General features: G+C 34.9%; 1 protein-coding gene across 4 annotated transcripts in view; it reads left to right on the plus strand.

Moving 5' to 3' along the window:
• Mfe2 (peroxisomal Multifunctional enzyme type 2) overlaps positions 1 to 26206 on the plus strand; it is a 638089-nt gene that overhangs the window by 80432 nt on the left and 531451 nt on the right. For all 4 annotated transcript variants that reach the window (XM_081748535.1, XM_081748534.1, XM_081748536.1 and 1 more), the window contains exon 2: positions 25761 to 25851. In XM_081748535.1, coding sequence (XP_081604661.1) covers positions 25791 to 25851 — 61 coding nt within the window. In that variant the 5' untranslated portion in view covers positions 25761 to 25790. The remainder of the gene's footprint in view (positions 1 to 25760; positions 25852 to 26206) is intronic.

Genomic DNA, 26206 nt, shown 5'->3' on the forward strand with positions numbered 1-26206 from the left:
TTTTGTCAGTAATAGGCACTTTTTTTTTTATCAGTCTAATAATTACGAAATGTACACAAAAAAACTCTATCTTTACATCACTCTGCCACCCTTTAAAGCAACTTGACAAAAAAGCAAACTGATTACATAAATTATAAGCTTTAGGAACTTATTAACTAAAGAAAATCGCAAAAAGCTTACATTCGACTCGTAAACGACAAGCCACAGCCACAACTATGAAAATCATGACTAAGCGAACGCGTCATCCATTGCTCTTTCTTTCAGCAACAGTGGCGCCATCCGGCGAAGATAAGAAAACTTATAAATGTACAGAATTATTCAGGTATATAACAAAGAAACACTTCTAGCACAAATTGCGCCTAAGAATTGCATTTTTATTTTTCGTTTTTGCTCACCTAGAATTTGATTCTGGACCAGTGTGCTGTACATCGACACTTCCACTAGTACGGAAGTTTGAATTTAGCACTTGAAATAGTAGAGTTACATAGTCTTCGAGCATTAAGCTTCTTAAATCTGACAAGAATTTTTACGCTATTGCTGGTGTTGATTCTGAAGAATGCTTATTTGAAGAGTAGCAACTAATGACGGAACTACACTACTGTTGTTGGATAGGCTATAAACACAATCCATACATTAATTTCTTCTATAATTATCTCAAGTTAAAGTAAGCTTTTTTATCCGTTCAGTGCATTCAGAACTTTATAGTGTTGAAGTGTAGACAGTGAAGACAGAATTTACAGTGTTTTGAGAATGTACACCAACGGAAATAAATTAAATTTTTAAATCTTTTTCCTAAATATTTCTGTCTAACTTAGGATCAGAAAAAAACGCCCGGTCTTATGCCTCAAGGAGAAAGATGAATCTGGAATAAAGAATTGTTTCACATTATCAAAAAAAAAAAAAAAAATAAAAAAAAAATAAAATAAAATAAAATAAAATAAAAAAATAAAAAAAAATATATATATAATTACTTTTGTATCATGTTTTTACTATCTGAAAGTGGAGGGGCAAAACGAGTATCTTGCCCTCCATGAAAGTTTCAGGGGGGGCAGCTACACCCGGTTCCAACGCCCATGTCAACATTTCAAATTGTACTGTAACTCACTTATAATTCTACACACAAAAAGGGGGTTTAAAAGCTACAATGTAGGTTATAGGCTAGCAGTTCAAAATCTAGCCATTTTTTGCGTAAAAAAAACATTTCTGAAGCCCATCTAGCCTATCAGAGGTATTCAACACTGAGTGATAGTATTGAGTATGTATTGTGAAGGAGTTTCCTATCGGGTGTGTAGGCTATTTTTTATTTTTTTTTTTATGGGAATTGGGGGAAGAGTGAAGATACAAGATGTGTTGACATAAAATATAACGAATATGTGGATTAATTTTCAAGAAAAGCTATGGCATCAAGAATAAAGAATATAAAACTGCCTTTTCACAACTTTTTAGTAAAAGAAAACAAGATAGGAAAACAGAAACCTGGAAAAACAAAATTAGACATGGTCCAGGAAAGCATTACTGGGAACTAAGGGAAATAAACGACAAACCGATTGCAACATTAAAGAAAAATGGTCATGACACAAATCTGTTCTTCTACTTCTCATGTTTCTTCATACACTAACTCCCAACAAAATTACACCAGATCAACAAAAAAGATACGGATTTATGTTGGTGTGAAAAAGCTCTTGGGACGATCAATCTTTTAATATTTCAACGGGCATTTGTTCCGAAGTTGGTCATCCATCTGATTTTCAACATGAAGCATAATAACAGGTACGAGTTAGAGATGTTTGGACCCATTTTGTTAAAATTAATAAAAGTGTAAGTTCTCGTCTCTGCGTAAGGATATTAACTGGAGCGTCTCTGTACACCCACAGCCATGTTCAAAATACAAATCTCATTACTTTCCCACAATTCAACCATGCGGTAACCTTGCGCGAGGTAGTTCCCTCCGCTTGCCTAATAGTTCTACGATTATATTCATTTATATATAGGCTCAGTGGTAGAGCGTTCACCTCTGGTGCTTGGGGTCTCAGGTTCGATCCCAGCCCCCGCCAAGTGAACTTTGTGGTGGACAAACACCGTGTGCGTGGGTTTCCTCGGGGTTCTCCCGTTTCCTCCCACTTTCTTCATTTCACCATTTCATTCATCACTCATAATCACAGTCTCCTTTAGCCTAACCGGCATATCCGTGGGACGTAAAACTTAAAGATTTCATTTTTTTTTTATTTATATATAAAGAGAAATAAACACATGTTCCGCTCTTCTTACATATCAGGATCTTGCAACAGAAACGGCGAATCCTGAAATCGGGGTGGTGGGAAATCAAGTTGAAAGTTCTGTAAGTACATACATTAAGATAGCATGGGCGAAGCTTTGTTTATCTTGAAACTGTGAGAAAACTAAGGATGAACCAGGGCAAAACGCGGTAAATGTGTGTTGTCCAGGCCTGTCGATTGCGAGGAAAAAAATAGATTTTTCGTGTCCTTCCTTTCTCTTCCAAGGTCCTGATATTAGAAAGCACACAAACTAGCAAATTGTTCATTTCTTCCCGGTAAATTTTCAAACTTTTGCTCTAGAGCGTCTCACTCTTAGATTGCAGTACTGAGTAAATGGAAGGCGCTGTTGCTACATTTCTTCCGCCGTATGTTTTCTTCTGAAGAAAGAATAAGAAAAAAGGAATGAGTCTGTAAATAAAGCCTTTCATAAATTCATATATTTTCCTCGCTTTTGCCATTAATTTCACGTAAATTCACTTGGAACGACGAATTGGAAGGTACGAAACAACAATCTAATAGCTGCGTGTTAGAAGTTTCATTTTATGATGGTTTAGAAATCGTTGCAATACAATTTTGATGGAAGCAATACGAAGTCGAGAGAACATATGAAACGAATACAAAACATATGATTGAAATAAATGGTAAGCTAAACAGTTCCACACAGATATTTTCTATACCCTGCAAACCAAGGAAAAGGAATGGGTAAGATATTGCTACTGAAGTTGGATAAGAGTGAAAACTGGAGTAGGGTGATAGTGATAAGTGACGAGAAAATATGACGTACGACAACGCTCATTCGTCTGTGTACGCAAAATATCCGCAAATCCAATTCCATTTATCAAGCAAGTTACATCGTAAAGTATATTGTGAAGGCGGCTGCTCCCTACTTCCGATGTATTAGATCCGATTTTCACCACGGAACAACAGTATGATGTTTTAACAAATACCAGGAGGTCAAATTGAAACATCGCACTATAATAGAAATTATAAATGCATTTGTGAATATTAACGAAAGATTTGTAAATTTAAAATAAAGAAGAAGAAACGAACGCATGCTAAATACCTCTTAATCACTCTCGCTGCTTCCACATAAAGGTGAAATCCCTTCTATGTAGCTGAAAACCCAAAGAACATGGAAATGTAAACGTGAAATAAGAGCAAGAATAGGAATAACGAAAGAAGCCTTTAGGAGGAAGAAGTATATTTTGTGGGACTTTGAATAAAGAGTTGAGAAAAAGATTCATAATATGTTTCATGTGGAGTATTGTAAGGGGAAGAAACATGCTCATTACGCAAGAAATGATTAGAAACGACTGGAAGCTTTCGAAATGTGAGTGTGGAGAAGAATGGAGAGAATTAGCTGGGTCGAACGGAAAACGAATGAAGAGTATTAGAAATGGTGGAATACAAAAGAACAATTGAAGGGTAAGGGGAAAAAACAAGGAATGTCCATCTATGTACTTTTTGGGGTGCGTGATCCTATCTGTTGGCGACTCTTGATGCTATTTGACTGTATATGCCATGCATGCGTAGATGTAGAAATGTCCATGTAAAAAGGGTCAAAGATTTAACTAACTCTATTCTTTTTATGTGGTTTTCAATATTAAAACGCCGTTTTCTCGAAAATGCAGTTTTGTGACATTCCTTGTTTTTTCCCCTTACCCTTCAATTTTAGATATTAGAAAGAGGAAGAGAAACTGGTTGGGACATTGGCTAAAAAGAAACTGTATTATGAAGGACGTGTTAGAGGGTATGGTGGCAGGAAAAAGAGAGAGGGGATGAAAAGATACTACAATTACTGGACGATATCAAAATAGAAAAATCATACTTGAAGACGAAGAGGTTAACCGAAGACTGTGGATCATGGAAGCTTCTGAGTTGCAGCAGGTGGCCTGTCAATAACCGATGATGATGATGCTGACAAATGTTATGGTGAATAGGAACTGAACATCTCTGGTTTCTATACTCACTTCTGACACACAATGTCAGTCTGGAAACAGAAGAAGAATGAAAAGAAACGCTATTATATCTTTCCTAAACAATCACACAAGTTGTGACTTTTAAATCACGTATGGTAACAGCCAACAAGATACAGATCGTTGGGCGAGGAAACAAAACCAAACAGAATTATCAAGCCCTCTGAAGATATATTTTGTTTTTGTTGGGTTTACAATACTTAAATACAATCGGAGAACTCTGTTCGCCGTTGTTAACCATCTTGAATGGAAAGACTTGCCATGGATTAATTTTACAATGCTCGCTCCAGCTGGTATACTCACTCAGAAACGAAAAATTACTCTCTATTAATTTTATGAAAATGGGTCAAAACTTTCTTAACCTTAAGCTAACCCGTTCCTACTCCTACCCTATTTATCCCTATCGTACTCTACTATATCCTTTTATAGCGGTCCTAGTTAACGATGCGCAGCTGGAGTGTGTATTGTAAAGTTTACCCCAAATTAATCTATTGAAATAAATTGTAAAAATTATACATACTTTGCCAATTAACATTAATGTGATATTAACTTCTAAAGATCAAGCTTTATTAATTAACCTCATACAATTCATGAATCAAAACAATTTAAACCTATAAAAAAGTAAAAGAGAAAGAACTACAAGTCCAAAGACAGTAGGCTACATCAACAAGGGTCTCTTCAGAACAAATAGGAAGGAGAATCGAATCCAGTATTCAGCAGCTATTTACTAACAGTTCAAATTTCCTGCTAAAATCTATTTATCTCAATTCTAGGTTGTAGGCAATCATGGTGCAGATCTGCGCCGTAAATGAAGAATCTTCGTAAGAGGAATGAAACGAAACGAGAGAATCTTATAATGATTAGCGCTGGTTAAGGATCTGAGAGAAAGATTTGTAAAATCAGAGTTCTTACTGGTCAGGGAAAACTGGTGCAGGTCAGGGAAAATCAGGGAAAAAGACTGGAGATCAGGGGAATTTTATAAGATATATTTTTCTAACATTAATTGTACACCAATTTCAGCTTAGTCAACTATTACATGGGATGTTGCTCAGATTTTTATTGATCTAAGTAGAATATACGTATGAACAATTGATTTCTATTTGTCTCTATAGAGCAAATGTTCTAATATATAAATATTCACCGTTAGTTGTTCCTTATTTATATGTCATCGTCGTCCGATACCTGTCATGAAAGTCAGGGAATTTCTTGCCAAAGGTCAGGGGAAGTCAGGAAAATAGTTTTCTCCAGATCAGTAGGAACCCTGAAAATGTACAGTGAAACTTGTAATTTTGGGCTAATTTTCCGCACATGGCTGCCCTACATGAACCAGATTTCGATAGGTCACTTTGTACACTGACCTTCAAACAGCACCTCACTTGAACGTGTGTTTTTCTTATGAAGTACACCGCGATACAGAGCACGCTTTCCATTTCGTATTTTTACCTTACACATTTAGGAGGTGAGATCCCAATATACTCTTGGTATTTGCACATTTCTATTGTGAAATTAACTAACATATTTCTTCCGTGCATTTTACAAATTTATGCCTCCATAAAATGAGATAGCACCTAAAATTTTGCCATATATAACCACATTTGGTTTACATCCAACTCTTTTCTTATTATTTTCCCATCTATATTTCTGTATTTCCCTTCATTCCTGCAGCATACATGTCCTAAGTTAGTTAATAAGACAGTGGGTTTGAAACATTGTTATATTATGCTCTGTGTTTACCTAATATTGCATTAGTACATCGTTTTTCTCGCTGATTAATCGTCCGGTATTGATTACCTTTATTTACCTTTTTTGTTACTCTTGTGTGTTTCGGTTCATTTCCTCGTAAATTTTAGCTCGTTGTTTTTTTAATATATGCTACCTAGAGTTACCCTCTTTCGTTTCCATCCGTCGTTCTTAATGGTTAATCAAAAATATTTATTTTCTTGCTTTCTTTGCTCTTCACTAGGTACGTATTCATCTATATTGTTTTACCTCTCTTCCAACTGTTAAGTGTTGCAAACAACACACTACTCTGGAATAACGAAAACAATGCATTCTTACGTGTTTTTCCAATCAGCACCAGCTGTTTGAAAATATTATACAAATGCACTTTTAGAGCGATGCTTGGAGGCGGAGTCCCCTATCAAATGCATGTTGCTGGGACATCAAAAATTATTAAACGCATACGGAAATTCTTCTTTCCTGTGCTACGTTATCACAAAAAAGGATACTTACATTCATAACAAACGAAGTTGTTTTTGTAGGAAATGCATTCTTACCACATATCACGTGAAACTTCAAAACATACCACGAATTAACATATAGACATAAACCAACCTGTGTTAGTTGGTACTAAAAAGCAGGGTTGTTGGAATTTTCTCCAGCCCAAAATTCTCCAGGGTTTTTTTTTGGGTAAAACCCACATAAAAAGCCCACAATAAAACCCAAGAAAGCCCACCTCAAAAAACAGTTCAAAACATGGATTGAAATAATAATCTTAATGTGATCATAATTACTCTCTTTAATCGTACTTATTAGTATGCACCTAGTATTAGAATTGGCTTAAAATGTGTGTTTATCACCAGAACAGAGTACCATTGAAAAAAAAAAGTGGTTTTGAAACCATGCATATCGAATTTGTTTGCACTAGATCAAATTTTCTATTACAGTGTTCAATTGTAATGTATTATATAAAAAATAAAAGAATCTTGCTTGCGCTCACATTACGGAGAAACGGTTCAATTGTTTGGAATGAATTTTCGAATGTAGTTACCACGTACCTCGAACTGTGTTTTTAATCATGTTCTACGAGGGAGCGGGGGTTCACAATCTATGTGAAGAACTTAGTATCTCACAATCTCTTTAAGTTAGGAAGATGAAACTTTTTATATAAACTCCTCATTAAAAATAAATGAATACATGTCTCAAGGTTTTCATAAATTTTCATTTTAAGAGGAGGGGGAATTTTCCATAATTTATTTGTTCACATTGAAAGCAATGTTGCATGTTGTTTGTGATCTCATCACGGGCAAACATTTGAACAGTTTGAAATGAATTATGGAATATAAGTTATTATTTATATATTAATTGTGTTACTTTGCTTAAAAGGCACATGGTAATGGAAGTAGACAGGGTTCTAAATTTCAACCAAAATTATAATATCTCATGAGCATGTCATGTTAGAAGATGAAATTCGGTATATAAACACCTCATTAAAAGTAAAAGGGCATGTCACTTCCTGTTTTTGAAGGAAAGAGAGAGCGCTTTGTATAATTTCTTTCTTCACATTAAAAATGACGATGCCTGTTTTGGTCGCGTCACGGGAAAAAGGTTGAACAGTTTGAAATGAGTTTTTCAACATAGTTACTACCTACTTCAAGTTGGCATTTTATCATCTTCCTTAAAGAGCGTATCATAAGGGAGAAAAGGGTTCAAAATTTATGACAAAAATACAATATCTTATGGAATTTTTATTATAACACTTTCACTGATATGTGTATCGTAAGGGATAGAAGAGGGTTAGATATTGTCCATGAACCTAATTTTCCCCGTGCAAAGAATGGGCATTTTAGCTAGTATGGAATAAGAAGTAATGCGACTACATTTCCTTTGTTTTTGTAGTACATACTTGTGTATTAATATAAAACTTGCGTATTAATGTAAACAGATAATAAAATGTCTTTCTCCAATTGTCAGTTAATTACAAATTGTGAACGGTTCAGTTGAAAAAGGAAATCACTAAAGATGTACTTCTATCTTCTCAACACTGACGGCAATCAGATCGTGAAACAACTTGCTTTATGTGGTGAAGTATGTAAAGCACACTGTGATTACTGTATGTCACAAAAAACCCTCAATCGTAAAATCTATTGTAAGAAACAAATTGGCAACTGAAGATTAAAAAACATTTTCAGTTCTTACCCAAAAAAAAAAAAAAAAAAAAAAAAAGCAACATCCATTCAATAGAGCCATTTTCTCTGGCTTCTGACTTGAGGTATTATCCCAGTATTTGCCTGGCGTGCTTTCAGGGAAACTAAAAGAATCTTTAGTGAGGACGGCTAGCACAAGGATTTCAATCCTGAGTGTAAGAGGGATATTCCAATTCTGTATTTAGAGCTCCTCCGTGGCTAAGCGGTTAGCATACGCGCCTTTGGCGCGGGAGACCCGGGTTCGATTCCCGGCGGGAGCTCATGTGGTTCGGATTCCACGTTAATCAGTAGGTCCACGTCTCATATAGCCTCGCTGCTGAAAAGGGACGTTAAACTCAAAATCAACTCAACTCAATTCTGTATTACATAAAGTTATCCACCACTTTGTTACTCTAGAAAATCGTGTACTTCCTTCTTTCTAGAAATCGAAATATAAGTGGGTTAAGTTGGGAATTAGATCTCTGGGCTTTTGGCATCTATGGCCATGTTAGCCCGTCACATATGAGGATGACGTCCCTAACCGATCACACTATCCAAGGAAAGGGTAAGAAAAAGGTACCAACCTGGCATTTGCATAGTGTGAGTGAGGAAAACGCAAGAAAATCTCACTCAGGATGGCTGCCCTGTCCAGCGAGAAATATAAGCGAATTCAGTGCTACAAGCTGTATACCACGAAACGCGGATGGTCTTCACGGTGTAGTAGAATCACAGATGAAGGAAGGGGAATTTCCTTTTTGAAATTCTTGGGTTCGTTACTACGGCAAATCCCAGATAGAGAAAGCCGGATTAAATGACTTCCACCAGTTTTAATATTGAAAAAATATATATATTGTCCACTAATATGAATATAAAATGAGAAGTATACAAAGTTGTTACAATTAAGCAATATCACATTCAGGTTTCAAGTTTGTAATATCATATTAAAAGAAGTTTGTTCTTGGAAATTGTGGACGTAAAGAACTCGTATGGACTGGTTAAAAAGGAATATGTTTAAAGTATTTTTCAGAGTAGAATAATGTAACCAATACTTATCGTTAAATATGCTGTCAGAGCTGGTGAAGTATTCTAACTTCCATAGAACAAGGCGTCCTTTGGATGTTAATAGAAAAGAGCCTCTTAGGTAAGTTAGCGAAGTTTAGTCGTTGTCTTCTCTTGGATTACTGAATAATTATCTATTATCAGCTGGGTTTTTATATACAAAAGAATAAGGCTATTAAGCGAGAAGAAACTGACTTAGAGCAAAACAGCATGTTTACAATATTCTGTCTTTGTCTGGAAAGTTGTAGAAAGTGAGCATTATCTCACCATTTACTAATGTCAATGTTGTTTCACAATTTTCAATAACAAGTACATAGTTTGCCTCTGGTCACGTACACAGAGTTCAAGGTTTTGTCTGTTAACACATTTTAGCTAACATATACCAGTTGGCCGATAGTCATCAAATGCTCGAAAATACACGCATCATTTAAACAAGTCTATCTTAATGATATACAGTTTACCTTTGGTCATGAAACTGACTTGTGATATAATAGTAAACCACTACCAATAATGATAATAATAATTTATTTTATAGTTAATAATAATAATAAGCACAAGAAAAAAGAAGTTACTGAATGCATTACCTTAGATCATGGCACGACCTAACATGTGATGCATAACTATGATTCGTACTATTAATAAAATAAAAATAAAAAAAAAATTATATCAAATTTCACTCTTTTACTTACTTCCCTCCTTAAACAAAATTTTACTTTCAGTTGAAAGTTAAAATTTTGTTTACTAACGCATTTTATTTTTGACTGCGGAACTCTTTGTCTCTTTTAAAGGCATAGCCTCTAGTTCATTCGCTTCTATATTAGTAGTTAAGTGACTCATAATTACTGCCTTTTCAGCTACGTCTTCTCGTTGCTGAATCTACTACTAGGTGTGAAACAAATTTGTTTACAACACGGGGAATCGTTTTCATCCTTATACGACTTATAACACTTTTTATAAAACTTAGATTTGTTACAGCAACAGGAAATAATAACTAATATGATAATTACCGCACAAACATAGGAGAATATTCATAATTTAAATATACTTTCTTGGTGATTGTTTCCATTGTTGTTCTTCTATCTTTTGTTGTATTTCATTTACCTTATGGCTAGCATGTTTAAGGTCATTAACGCCGTTAATTACATGTTTTAAAGGCAAGTCTATCATTATGTCTTGCAACTTAACCTCATTACCTAAAATTTTACAACAGTCTAGAGATATATTGAATTTTGGCAGTATATCTTTTTTTGTTACATTATAGTATCAAAAACATTCTGAGCTTGAATGAGATTTCTAACACCATAAGCTTTCCAGTTAGTATTTAAATGGAATTTCCCAAATCCTTCTATCATTACATCATAGTGATCATAATTTTTATACACTATAGTGAGTTTTTCTTTCTCGTTTGTTGTAAACAACCATTCATTATTACCTAGAGGAATTAACATCAATTGATTCAATGAAACAACTCTTTGATTACAATCTTCTGGAATATTTCTGATGTACTGTAATAATTTTGCTTCACATTCTTCATGTAAATGTGTGGATAGGATTGAAAAATTTTGTTTACATACGAAATTACAATTGTCTAATGACTTACATTCTTTAAATTCATTTTCTAACATTTTCAGATAATGTTTAGTGTCATCGATTAATAACATTTCTTTTTCTGGTTGAATGAAAACATATTTATTAGTAGTGTTCATAATTTTAATAGGAATGGGTAATACCTTGTAAGTGTAGTACTTAATGTTTTCGGTAAGAGGAATTCTAATTATATAAGCCAAAACCCCATTATTTACAAACATATCTAATGACAGTAATTTCAATAACAAGTATCCATTTACATTACATTTCAATAACAAGTATACATTTACTGGAATTGGTTGAGCTACTTCATTAGTTAATTTACTTTGACTTTCTTTGAAATGGTTGAAGATTTCATACGGTGTAATTATATGTGGTTGTAATATACCGATTTGAGCATTTAGAATAGCCCTTAATACAATTTCATATTGGGCTCTTAAATCCCTGCACATTTGATCTAGTTTCTGAATATGTTCGTTTAAGCTTAATTTTTTTTTTTTTAGGTTTAAAAATTCTTTGTTAATTTTCTTTGACCTTTGATTTAGAGATTGTTATGTGAGCTAAGTTTTTACTAAGAAGCCGTTCGTTCTTCTTAACAGAATACGTGTTATTGCGGATTTTAAGGTAAATTTTACAACAGCCATCATATCTTTACTTAAAAAAGTCCCTTTGTTCGTTTTCCAATTTATTAATTTGAGAAGTATAATAGTCTGCATCTGCACTATCTAAAGTTCCAAAGAGTATTTTGGAAATTCCACCTACAAATCCTAGTACTGCTCGTTTCTTTTTCTTATGTTCCTTAAATACCTTTGAGTATGTTGAATTATATTTCTCGTTTCTCTAATACCTTTTATCTTATTAGGAATATTATTTCCTATTAAACCATCACAGTTTGTTTTCTTAGCTTGCACCATGTTATGTTGACACAACTGTTCTGTGAAGACTAAATATTTATTTAGTTCATTATAATTGTATTCTAAGTTGCTCATATTCACAGAAACCACTAAGCGCCATTCTATGTTATAAAGTTGAGTAATTCCAATGTGATTATAATCTAGTCCAGAAGAATCTTCAAATTTCTCGATTCGTAACCCAATGTCATTCCCTAGTGAGCTTTCCAATATCATATACAGCAAAATTGCCAACATGCGTGTGAAATTGTTTACTTTTAAAACTTGCAGTTACAGGTTAATAATATAATTTTAATCTATTTGATTGTACAGTTATCGGTTTTCCTCCCTTTTTAATTTTGCAATTTACACCTTTAGTACTTACAACCGTATAAGGTCCCTCCCAATAAGATGAAAGTTTCTTAGATCTGCCTCTGCGTACTGATTCATCATATAGCAAAACTTGGTCTCTTGGTTGAAATACAACTTCTTTCACTATTTCATCGTAATACTTTTTATTACGTTCTTTCGATGCTTGTAATTTTAATGTAGCTAACTGATGAATTTTTTCAAGCCTTAGCTTCAATTCTTTTACATAATCTTCGTAGTTATACCTAGGTTCGGTTGGTTTCTTTTGTAGGATACCTGGAATATTTACCATCTTTCCAAACAGCAACTCATGAGGTTGAAATCCTGTGTTTGTATGACGTGTAGTGGTATACACGAAAAGGGCATAGTGAATATGAGTATCCCAGTCTGTTTAATTTTCAGATACATAGTGTCTAAGGTATTCTTTGAAAGAACAGTGAAAACGCTCTAAGGATCCGTTACTTTGAGGATGGTAACTAGAAGTATTAGTTTTTTCAATTTGTAACAATTTACAGACTCTTTTCATTACGTTTGACATAAAATTACTACTTTGGTCAGTAAGAATGATTTGAGGTATTCCGTACAGCAATATTACGTGTTCTACAAAAGCTCTGGCTACAGTGTCCGCTTCCTGCTGAGGATGTGGTACTGCTCTTGTAAATTTATATAGTTCTTCCTGAACGGTTAACAGATATTTGTTTCCTGTGTCGGTTTCAGTCATAGGCCCTACTATGTCTAAACTGACTTTTTCAAAAGTTGTATTAGGAGTTGTGGTAATTTCTAATGGCATTTTTGTCTTGGAACAAATCTTGTTTTTCTGACATTTATCGCAAACCCTAATATATTGTTCTGTGTCTTCTCTCATTTTTGGCTAACTTGATAAATTTGTTATTCAATTCTAAGTAGTCTTTAATTTTCTCATATGTCCTACTCATACAACTTGGTGTCTTCCAATATGGATTTCATGCATTCTTTCAATATTTGCCGTTTCTTATCCTCATCTAAAAGAGTTATTTCTGATTCAAAGTCTGGTTTACTTTCTATTGAATACATTCTACTCAACGCGTCTGCAGTCGTTGTTTGTACACTATCGCATAGTCAAATTCTTCGAGTTGTATTCTCCAACGTATTAATCTCGAAGTGGGATCTTTAACGGAAAGCACCCACGTTAAAGGTTTACAGTCTGTAACGAAGGTAACTTTTCTGCCTAGAATGTATGGTTTGAAAATTTTAGAAGCCCAAATAACAGCAAGCAATTCTTTCTGTGTTGCGCTATAGCTAGTTTCTGCGGCGTTTAACTTTTTACTTGCAAAAGCAATAGGTTTGTCTTTGCCAATTTCACCCTGACTTAATATCGAACCAATGGCGGACATACTTGCATCACAGGTGACTATGAAAGGTTTTGAGTAGTCTTTATATTCTAAATTAGGTTCATTTGTTAATTTCTCTTTTAAGGTTTCGAAAGGAACTTGGTGTTTTGAGTTCCATTCAAACGATGCTTCTTGTTTAAGTAAGGAAGTGAGAGGAAGAGCAATTGTAGCATAATTTTGTATCAGTCTTCTGTAGTACTTTGTTAATCCTAAATATCCCTTAACTTGCTTCTTATCTTTTGGTATGAGAAATTCGGTTACCTTTTGTACTAATCTAGGTTCAGGTTTAACCCCTTCTGATGTAATATCATGCCTAAATAGACTACTTGCCTAAGGAACTCACATTTGTCAGGTTGTAATTGAAGCTGGTTGTACGTAAATCTATCAAATATTTCTCTTAATTGCCTTACATGTTGTTCGAAATCTTGTGAGAAATTTACGCAGTCATCTAAAAAAACAAACACTATAGTACCTTGTAATCCAGATAATACAGTATTTATTAAACGCTGAAACGAAGATGGAGCGTTTCGAAGGCCCAAAGGCATACGCAAAAATTCGGAATGACTTGTCTGTGGAGAAGCTTGTTTTGTGTCTGTCTTCTTTTGTTGTAAGCATTTGATAATACCTGCTTGCTAGATCTAGGGTTGTAAAGTATTTAGCTTTTCCTACCCTGTCTAGTATGTCTGTAATATTAGGTAACGGAAAAGTATGACCAATTGTAAGATTATTTACAGATCGGAAATCAACTACGACACGAAATTTCTTTTTACCAGATGCGTCCACCTTTTTAGAATTACTAAAAGTGGCGAGTTAAAAGGACTTGTCGAATGGGTAATGATCTGGTTTTCTAGCATGTGTTCTACTTGTCTACTTACTATTTCACGATACACCTCAGGTAACCTATAATTTTTCTTATTCACAATAGTACCTTGATAACCTGGTTTAAACGGAATCGAATGTTTTACAGCTGACGTAGCTGTTAGTTTGTCATCGGGTAGATAAAACAAATCGGTATAATCAATACAAAGTTTCCAAATTACTTCTTTTTCTTCTGAATTAGTTGTTCTAATCTAACTAACGATTCTAAAACGTTTAGTTTTTCTTTTAAATTTTGTTGCTTAATTTTGGAAGAGTTTGCTTGAATTTTTCCTACAATGGCTAATTCTACCGGATCATATGGTTCTAAAGTAAGTGGAGGAATTTCTATTTGGTCTAGGAATTAATTCGTGCGGGTAGACAAGAGATGGCGCAACGAACGGAGCGTCCCACAGTTCCGTGTTTCCACACATGTGTTGCAAACCCCTGTCATCGCGTATCGTTCGTAGTATAGGGCAGTGGATTAAAGCGTCAACAACACCAGTTTGTAGTTAAGTGAACATGGCGCAATTTGTGCCTGATAAAGTGTTTTTGCGGGGTGTCCTGCTGCATTACTTTAACATGCAGAAAAGTGCGACTGAAAGTCATCGTATTTTGGTGGAAGTGTATGGTGATCATGCTCTAGCTGAGCGAACGTGTCAGAAGTGGTTTGCACGGTTTAGAAGTGGTGATTTCGGCTTGGCAGACCAAGAGCGAGCTGGACAGCCAAAAAAAATTCAAGACGAAGAATTGACAGCATTGCTCGAGCAGGATTCGTGTCAAACGCAGGAACAACTTGCAGCAGCATTAGGCGTTGATCAAACAACAGTCTCCAAACGCTTGAAAGCCATGGGAATGATTCAAAAGATGTCACATTGGGTTCCACATGAATTGAAAGACAGAGACGTTGAAAGACAAAAAAACATTTGCGAATTGCTGCTTCAACGACAGAGCAGAAAGGGGTTTCTGCATCGAATTATTACGGGTGATGAGAAGTGGATCCATTACGAGAACCCTAAACGAAAAAAGGCCTGGGTGAAACCAGGTGAACCAGGTCCATCACAACCAAAACGAGATATTCACTGTGCAAAGGTTATGCTGTGCATATGGTGGGATATGAAAGGTGTGGTGTACTATGAGCTGCTGCAACCGGGTGAAACTATGAATGGAGAACGTTATCGACGACAATTAATGCGTTTGAAGCAAGCTCTGGCCAGAACACGATCAGAATGGGAGAACAGACATGATAAACTTATTGTTCAACATGATAACGCTCGCCCACATGTCGCAAAACCGGTCAAAACCTATTTAGAAAATGTCGGATGGGAAGTTTTACCCCACCCGCCGTATTCACCAGACGTTGCTCCTACGGACTACTACTTGTTCGATTGCATGAACAACGATTTGATTGGACAGCGGTTTACTTCTTCAGAAGATATCGAAACATGGGTCTCTGACTGGATCGCTTCCAAGGATGAGGACTTCTTTCGCCATGGAATCCGTACATTGCCTGACAGATGGGCGAAAGTGGTGGCTAGCGATGGACAATATTTTGCTTAAGGTATTTATGTATTTTGTGTTTGTACTACAGCTTCAATGTGTGCGTACCAACCGCACGAATTAATTCCTAGACCAAATATATCTATGTCATTTTCTGCGATGTTCATCACCCTAACGATACACTCGTTATACTTAGCTGAAGTTAAATATTCTGCTAAATAAATTCCTTCTGATAATTTCTGTTTGGCAACTATTTCAGTTCTATTGTTAGTTGTGGAGATTTTAACAACTACTTGAGTCCTACTAGGAATTTTGATTTTGTGTGGTTGATCTGAAGGATCAAACGAAATTACACACTTACGTTTCGTGAGAAAATCACGCCCTAATATGCCTGAATAGCTTATAGGTAAAATATTACTAATTACGTGACACTTCATTTGAAGATCAAGATCATTTATATGAACAGTAACTACTAATGTTCCCAAAGTCACTGTAACATTTTCTGTGATACCTTTTATTTTCATTCTTCTTTATTTATCTTTATTCGCATTTCGTGAGGAATTGCACAATCCTGGATGCAGGTGATATCTGATCCTGTGTGTACTAAAAAGAACATAGTATTCGGACTAATTTCTTTAATGTAAATTTCGTAACTTCCAGGGGGGACTGAGTTCGAATTGCAGTCAATCTAACTAGGGAGGTAAACCGACTGCGTGCTTAACTCCTGCACTCGTTTCCCGCAGACTTAAAATTTCCACTGTTACATTTACTTTTACAACTAACACTTATTTGTTCATTACTAATCTTACTAGAACACCCTTGTCTATAGTTAGACACTTCATGCATGGCCATTGCATGGATACCTTGGGAATTATGTCTCCTACATGAGGGACCACTCAGCTTTGAGTCAACATCACAATAACAATTTGATGGACCGCTGTCTAACGCAAATGAAGTGAAATCTTCGAGTTTTACGTCCCACGGTTATGCCGGTAAGGCTAAAGGAGACAGTGATGAGTGATGAATGAAATGGTGGAACGAAGTAAGTTGGAAGAAACGGGAGAACTCCGAGAAAACCCACGCACACGGTGTTTGTCCACCACAAAGTTCACTTGGCGGGAGCTGGGTTCGAACCCGGGGCTCTCTAACGAGCCTGCATCATAACAAGTTGATGGACTGCTCTCTAATAGCCTGCATCACAACAAAACTTAACATTTTTGGTGGGAAAGCTCTTTTTCACAATGGGTTTCGATCTACATCTTAATGCTATGTGACCTGGCTTGTTACAGGAGTGACAGATTATATTCTTGTTATGTGGTTTTGAATTTTGCTTGAACGAGGGTTTGTCTGATTTGTCTCTAGCTGGTTTGATTCTTGTTCAAGGCAAACCTCAACAGCGTCGTCTAATGTGAGACGATCTGCATCTTTACTTCTGACTACCATTTGTATCTCTTCATCCGCTAAGCCTTGCACAAAAGAAGCTTTTGCTAAATGTTGAACAAGTGCTACAGCTCCGGTTACATGAGAGGGATGCAAAATTCTAATTGCTGCTTCTTTTAGTTGACTCTGAAGAGAGTCGATACGAAAACCCCAATCTACTATGTTTTCCGTTTCGCTTGCCTAGCGCTGAATAGTGTACATGCATAAAAATCTATAGTTCTGCGAACAGAATAATTTTCTTTTAGTATATCTTTTACCTCGTCCCATGTTCCAGTGTTACTCCTGACTAACAGTTTACTTTTTGCGTCTCCAATTATTCTAGCTTTTACACATTTTAACAACTTATGTTGATTTGGATCAACTAAAGAGGAAGCTGCGTCACAATTGCCTGAAAATTCTGAGAGAGTTCTTTTATTTCGTGTAAACGGTACATGAATTAATTTTAATGCATCGGATATAGAACAAAAGTTGGTTGAAGAGACTTCTTCGTCTTGCTCTAGGTCTGGCGGTGGCTGGTTTTGTGACATGTTACACGGAAAATTTAGAATTACCCGTCAAAATAAAACTCGCTTGATAAAAGAAAAGAAAAACATAATAACTGCTGGTTACGCCTTATATCCTAAAGGACACTTCTTCCGTAGAAAGAGTGCAAAGTGTGTGCTCTGAAGTGGACGTACCTTCTCGTAAGGTACGCGCTATTAATTGTTTTTTTGTTCTGATCACCAAAATTTCTAACTTTGTCTAGAAGCTAATATTTTGGTTTCTTCCCGAATATTCACTCCAAAAGCACAAGAAATAACGTTTATGAAAGTTTTGCTATTGTATTTACTGTATGATGCGTTGGCTGCTGGGCGTGTAGATTCCTTCAGTGGACTGAGCCGATGTTCTGACGTATCTTCTTGTAAATTGGGCCTTGTTGTCCTCTTTGTGGATCCTTCCAGGTTATTTTTCTTGTAAAATGTTGGTACTGCTTGCTTTAAGACTTTCTTTTTTGATCCGCAGACTTGTACTAGTCTGACACACCACTTTGTACTTGACGGTAATCGGCTTCAAAACTTTTGCACTGCTCTGAATTGTATTTTCTCTGACAGTTTAAAACTATCAAGAGGAGCCTGATATTACAGTGTTTGTAAGAAAGAGACTCTTCTCGATAATAGAACTACTGGTGGACACAGAGACTAGGCTGTGCTGTTCCTAGTCCCGTGAAAATTTTCAAGCTTGATTTTAGAAAGTTTATTTTCCTTGGAAAATTAAAAGATTTATTTCTACAGGAGTCGAACCCGGCTCCGTGAAATCTCGATCGCTGCCACCAGAAAGGTTTATCTGTAGTAGAATCACAGATAAAGGAAGGGGAATTTCCTTTTTGAAATTCTTGGGTTCGTTATCATGACAAATCCCAGATAGGAAAGCTGGATTAAATGACTTTCACCAGTTTTAATATTGAAAAAATATATATTGTCCACTAATATGAATATAAAATGAGAAGTATACAAAGTTGTTACAATTAAGCAATATCACGTTCAGATTTCAATTTTGTAATATCAAATTAAAAGAAGTTTGTTCTTGGAAATTGTGGACGTAAAGAACTCGTACGGACTGGTTAAAAAGGAATATGTTTAAAGTATTTTTCAGAGCAGAATAATTAAACCAATACTTATCGTTAAATATGCTGTCAGAGCTGGTGAAGTATTCTAACTTCCATAGAACAAGGCGTCCTTTGGATGTTAATAGAAAAGAGCCTCTTAGGTAAGTTAGCGAAGTTTAGTCGTTGTCTTCTCTTGGATTACTGAATAATTATCTATTATCAGCTGGGTTTTTATATACAAAAGAATAAGGCTATTAAGCGAGAAGAAACTGACTTAGAGCAAAACAGCATGTTAACAATATTCTGTCTTTGTCTGGAAAGTTGTAGAAAGTGAGCATTATCTCACCATTTACTAATGTCAATGTTGTTTCACAATTTTCAATAACAAGTACATAGTTTGCCTCTGGTCACGTACACAGAGTTCAAGGTTTTGTCTGTTAACACATTTTAGCTAACATATACCAGTTGGCCGATAGTCATCAAATGCTCGAAAATACACGCATCGTTTAAGCAAGTCTATCTTAATAATATACAGTTTACCTTTGGTCATGGAACTAACTTGTGATATAATAATAAACCACTACCAATGATAATAATAATAATAAGCACAAGAAAAAAAGAAACTTAATTGAATGTGTTATCTTAGATCATGGCATGAGCTAACATGTGATGCATAACCATAATTCGTACTATTAATAAAATAAAAATAAAGAAATATTATATCAAATTTCCCTCTTCTACTACAAAGGAGTTCGCGACGTTTTCTTTCTTTGTTATTTTTAAGTTTAGTTCAATTTCTCATAACTATGCACCGGCGCTAAGAAGACCGTAATGATGAGATGGATGACGATGGTGACATGACGAAAGTGGGAGGAAACGGGAGAGCCCCAAGAAAACCTATGCACACGACATTTGTCCAATACAAAACGCACTTGGGATCGAACTAGGAACCCACGCTAGAGGTGAATTATTGCGGCCCCACGAGGAATTTCATAGTTTCATTTGTACAATGTAACAGGAATACTCGTATGGTTTTTAAGTAGGAATATGGCTTTCAATATACATACAAAATTTAATAAAACCGAATATTGCCCAATAAAACCCAAGTTTACGCAATAAAACTCACTGGTCTGTTTTTTTTTTTTTTTCAAAAACCCCTGGGTTTTTACAACCCTGCTAAAAAGGACGAATGCTATCTAAGCGAGTCTCAGTAGGGCGAAGTTGGTGGGTCTCGTGGGGAGCGTTAGCGGCAGTGTGTATGGGTGTAAGCAATGTAGTAAAAACAAGTGGGTTTTTGCAGTGTTATGAATTCCTTTAACACGTGTCATGGTTTCGCATAAATAGCGCTACACATGTAAACATAAAATACAACTTTTGTGCAGTATGTAGAAATAAGTACTTTGCCGGCGGAAGATAATAAGTACTACAGTAATCTGTCATATGCGCTCAATCATTTTAACCGTCCTAAACCATTTGTTATCATTTTACGTTAGTAGCCCTACACTTGTAAACATAAAATTATGACGCAGGTAGAAATTTGTTCCTTGTAAACATGTCTATCTTTACAGAGTATTGAATTTTACTTGTAAATTTGGAGAATGTAGTGCGCCTATACGTGACCAGCACCGTACTTAGTCTATGCTTGACTGTGAAAATGGCCAAAAAGTTTTTCACAGGTACGGCATGGTTTTTTAAACCCTTTCGGGAACGGATGGCAGAAGTGTTACACACGGGAGTGGCACTTACTTAATTCTCTGCTGTGTGAACACTAATTAAGATAACGGGAAGATTTTTCCGATGCCAAATATGATTGGACCATAGTTTATCCTAATGGTACTTTCTTTCTGGGTGTTAAATTTCCTTCTCAAATTCGAGCCCAAATTAAAAAATTCCGAGAAATTTCGAATTTCTACTTTTTTTTTTCCAATAGCTTCCTTCGTTTTAGAGAGAGATCTACTTAGGACTTGTCAAGTACATACCTCGTATAGATAGTTAATTGCTGAGACTAATTGGACCATCCCGCGATCAGTGTTGCCAACTAGGGAAATTAAAATGTTCCTATTTTTGGATAGAAAAATTAGAAATTTTCGAAATTTTTTGCTTATGAATTCGTACCTGTACGCAGGAACGCAAGTCAACTTACGCCAGTCTAACATCAGTTCTTACTTAACAGAAGCAAGTACAGATCGTTGCAATAGGATAATTAGGGACGCACGAAAAATTCGAATTTAGGTTTTAACCCTTGATATATATATATATATATATATATATACTTTTTTTTTACCATAATCTATTTTTTAAAATTACAAGCTTCGTTTCTTAAGTATCAACATGATACTTATAGTATATAGTAGTGGTGAACCAAAGTTTATTTTGAATTTGTTTGCGTCTGTCTAGTAGCAGTGTTTCTAGCTACAGAACATTTTAATTCCCGATTTTAGGTGAAAAGTTCGGGAAATTTTCCGTTTTCCCTCCGTAATTTCCGTTTTGTTGGCTACTTTCAAACAAACTTACCAGTATCTGAAAGCTTCGTCTTTGATCTACACATCGCACCATAGAAAATTTCATTTCGATAATTAAGGAACAGTTGAGGTTTTATAATGTGCTTGCTTATTTTGTCTATTTTATATAAAACGTTACACTATAGCCACAGTTCGAATGTGTCTAAAATCTAGTCTAATATTTTATCAAAATTCGCTTAAACACACCATCTTGATATTACCTTTTATTATAATACATAATGAAAGAAAGGGGGCGCGGTGGCTCAATGGTAGAGCATTCACCTCCGGTGCTTGAGGACCCTGGTTCGGTCCCAGCTCGCGCCGTGTGGACTTTGTGGTGGAGAAACACCGTGCTTGTGGGTTTTCTCGGGGTTCTTCCGTTTCCTCCCACTTTCTTCATTCCACCATTTCATTCATTTCTCATAATCACCGTGTCCTTTAGCCTAACCGGCATAACCGTGGGACGTAAAACTCAAAGATTTCATTTCATTTCATTAATAATACATAATGAAAGAAACATTTACACCCTTTAAATAACATGCATGTAAATTATACAAGATGGATCCTTTGTTATATATTATATCCCTCGTTGTCATGACGACCAAAAACACATATCGTCAGATTGCTATGTTAACAGAACATCAATCATAATATCGGAGAGAAATTAATTCTATTTCTTTTTATATTTTCTTCTTTAGCTAGCTTGTGCATATTTTAATTACACGTATTGCCCGTAAATACAAGTAGAGATGTTAAAAATACACAATATCGTTATATAATGCCGCCTGAACAATAGGACTTTTTTGTTTACAATAAATAAAAATCCTGGCCCGTTAGATATTCCATATTGATTAACTAGGTTTTTGAATGACCCTCGTATATATACATTTGAATGACCCTCATATAATTATATATCATGTTCCTTTATATTAATATCATTTTCTTATTTATTCCAATTCTCATAATTAATTTTATTTTAAATATTCATACAATTCAACGACGTAAATAGAAGGTACATTCAAAATACGGTACAAAAGTTACTTAATTTTAAGTCCTTTTGAGACCATTAATACTTGTCATAAGTTAGAAATTAACAAAGTCTATATTATTTTCTCGGGCATAACTAAGAAGGTTTTGAAAAAGATGTTACTATGACATTCGTATAATTGTTCTTTTGAACTAGAAAGGATCGAATACATTATACATTCAAACATCATTCAAATTACAAACGTAATATCGACACTGTTTAGAACAAAGCAAGATAATCAACATCACAACAAAAACTAATACAAATAATGAAATTATCATATTAAGAATTAATTTAAAGATTAAATGTCATTCATGTTAACTTTGGATACAACTTCAGAAGGAACCAATGTCTTAACTAACTGCATCCATTTACTTTTAGTATATTTTGAAGGACGCCATAACTTAAGCAGGGGCCGCGGTGGCTCAGTGGTAGAGCGTTCACCTCTGGTGCTTGGGGTCCCGGGTTCGATCCCAGCCCCCGCCAAGTGAACTTTGTGGTCGACAAAAACGTGTGCGTGGGTTTCCGTGGGGCTCTCCCGTTTGCTCCCACTTTCTTCATTCCACCATTTCATTCATTACCCATCATCACCGTCTCCTCTAGCCTAATCGGCATAACCGTGGACGTAAAACAAAGATTTCATTTCATTTTTTTTGTCATAACTTAAGCTTATCAATATTGCGTAGACCCAAAAGTTTACCAGTTTTCACATCCATTAGTTCGAAAACTTTAGGATTAATTTGTTTGATGCATAAATATGGTCTTATACGCTGGATTTTTATCATATAAAAAATTAGTATAGTTATTAGAACTTTGATAAGCATTATTCATATTCATCTACATTAGTACGTGACGAATTAAACATTTATATTATCTGTATAGAATTTAAATAAAGTACGAATAACAAGCGAAATCATAACGATATTTACAGTGAAATAAAACAAAAATCAATTGAATATATTCTTTCGGATGCCACAACATTAGGTTACGTGATGTTACCATATGATTGAATTAAGTTACATTGCGTAGCGCAATCTTGTGTAGAGTTTTGTCCATTATGTACTTCAACAATCTTTCGATTTCTATATTGCGAATTCCCGCCACCTGTGAATCTATTAGGAAATCAATTTCGTAGAAACGTGTTACGATTACTATTTCTGTTCTTATTCCTGTAATTAGGTTCGGTAAAATTTAATACATTTCTTCTGCCATTGTAAGGGAATCTATTATTATTTCGCATATTTGACACACCGTTAATTCTTCTTCTTGACACGATATTCTTCTTTAATATTGATATTACGAACATATGCGTAATTAACTTGGCTACGATTAGGATTGATTTGACATCGTGTTTTGCATCATGGATGGACTATCAAAATTTTGAACTATCATAATAAGATGGTTAAAGTTGACACACTAAGCTGAAATTAATATTTGTTGCAGCTTAAAGGTTAACAAAATACGAATGGACGCTATTATCCTTGATTCCGGTTGAAAAGGATTGATTGATTTCAATTCATTGTATGCCGATATGACAAAGTCAGTAATACTCCGGACCAATTTAGGTTGATAAAAACCTATTCCGAACTAATGCATCCCTATTAGCTAACATGAAGTCATTCTCAAAATTGGATAATAACGCTTCCTAAAATCAGAATAATTACGCAAATTGACTTTGATAGCCTTAAACAAAGTGGAACAGGGGGGCAAAAAAACGTGCGGTAAAATTTTTAAGAATTTGGATTCATCCACCCCCATTAGGTCACATTCATCTTCGAACTTTTTTATAAATGTACTGGCAGGTATATCATCAGATCTTCCGCTAAATTTTGTAAGAGATTTGATTTCACTAACACGAAAAAATTAACCTTTGTTAATATTCTTCATATGTCATGGATTTACAGGATTGTTTCTTTCTCGGTGAGATGAACGATTTGTTCTCCGATGTCTGCCCACACTAACCTCACTGCCACTCTTTATAAAATATCCAGATGAATCACTCTCTTCTACATTCCTTCGGTAATTGATACGGTATCGGTTCCCTATTGTCAGTAAGAACTCTGTCACCATTCGCACAGGCACTGACATGCTTACCATTGGCGGTAACAAGTCTTTCTTTGATGGAGTTTACTTCCTCTTGTAATTCCCTGATTTGACTACTATGTTCACTTATTTGATTGGTATGTTCATTAATTACAGTTTCCACAACTTCAACAGAATTTTGTACTTCGGTGAACCTACGTAAAATCTGCTCCATTTTGGGATCACTCATTTCAGTCCATTGTGACAGATCTTGATTTGTCTGTGCAGTCTGTTGTGATAACTCTTGGTTTGTCTGCTCAATCCGAGTATCCCATTTAATATCCAATTGCTCTATCTGTTGTGATAACTGTTGTGTCATATGCTGATTATTATTGTCCATTTGTTGCTTCACTTGCCCAATCTGCTGATTCATTTGCCCAATCTGCTGATTCGTTTGTTCACTCAGGTGTCTGATAAAGTCAGCTAGGTCTGATAATGTATTCGTTTCTATATTACCCCTTGCTTCAAGTGTATTTTCACTCCCATTAACACTCATTTTAATATTTCTGTAAATTTTTCTTCCACTCCTTAACAAGGTATATTCCGTGTTGATGGATTTGATAAAAAACTGCTACGTAATCTTAAAATCAATCTAAAGTTAATTATTTAGGAGATTGTTTACTTATCTTCTCACAAATCTCCAGAAATCCTGAGGCGGAAAACACCAAAATATATATGTAACGCAATTCATAGCTGAAAACACCAATTTATAATGAGATTACTTCTTTTGTCTATTTTATATAAAGCGTTACACTATAGCCACAGTTCGAATATGTCTAAAATCTAGTCTAGTATTTTATCAAAATTCGCTGTAACACACCATCTTGATATTACCTTCTCAGAACTTCTGAAACATGCCTCGTATGTACCTTACTTGAAAGTGTGATTTCTCCCCGCAATACTTTATAACGTGTTCATTGTATTTTTATTCGAAATGTTAACAAGTGTCTGACAGATTTGAATAAATAAATAAATAAATAAATAAAAATAAGTGCATAATTGTGCTTAGGACTTCAGAATATATATATATATATATATATATATATATATATATATATATATATATATATATATATATATTGTACAAATTATGTGTATCGTTTTAAAACTAAATATTGTGGCCCGTTGAGCAAATACTTGGCTAACAGTATTGATTTCTAACATCATTTGTTGAATTTTTTTAAGGTTTATTTTTTTAAACTGATTCCGAAAATAATGCAGCTCTGCATTTTTCTGTAAAAAAAGACTCCTGCTTTCTTGGATTATCATAAAAGGAACACTATTCGTTATTGATTAACCATTTCTGTGATCTTTGAAGTAAATGTTGAACATTTTTAGTTTCAGGTGCTTTGTGTAAGACCGAACTGAATGATGGGAGGTCAATTGAGATTTGATGGAAGAGTGGCAGTTGTTACTGGTGCAGGAGCAGGTATTATACGTAATATACTTTTTAAAAAAAGTTAAATACCATAAGTCAATAAAAATGGTTAAACACGTTTAAAATAAACAGAATAATTAATATTTTAATTATATATATATATATATATATATATATTTAAAAAATATAGTGAAGAACAATATATATTTACCTTTGTTGTATTCTGTGTCAGTATTTCTTTACTTATAAATTCAGTGAGTTTATTTACTCTGCCACTTCCTTCAGAACATTAAGAAAGGTTGGTTTATGAAATTTTATTCGTCAAAGACGGTAAATTTATATGAAAAATAAAAGTGGTTCTGCTGGTAAAGTGAAAATTATCATATGCAGAAATCCTGAACTGAAA

This window comes from Thermobia domestica, chromosome 2, assembly GCF_964235325.1.
Source record: "Thermobia domestica chromosome 2, izTheDome1.hap1.1, whole genome shotgun sequence".
NCBI classification, from domain to species: Eukaryota; Metazoa; Arthropoda; class Insecta; order Zygentoma; family Lepismatidae; genus Thermobia; species Thermobia domestica.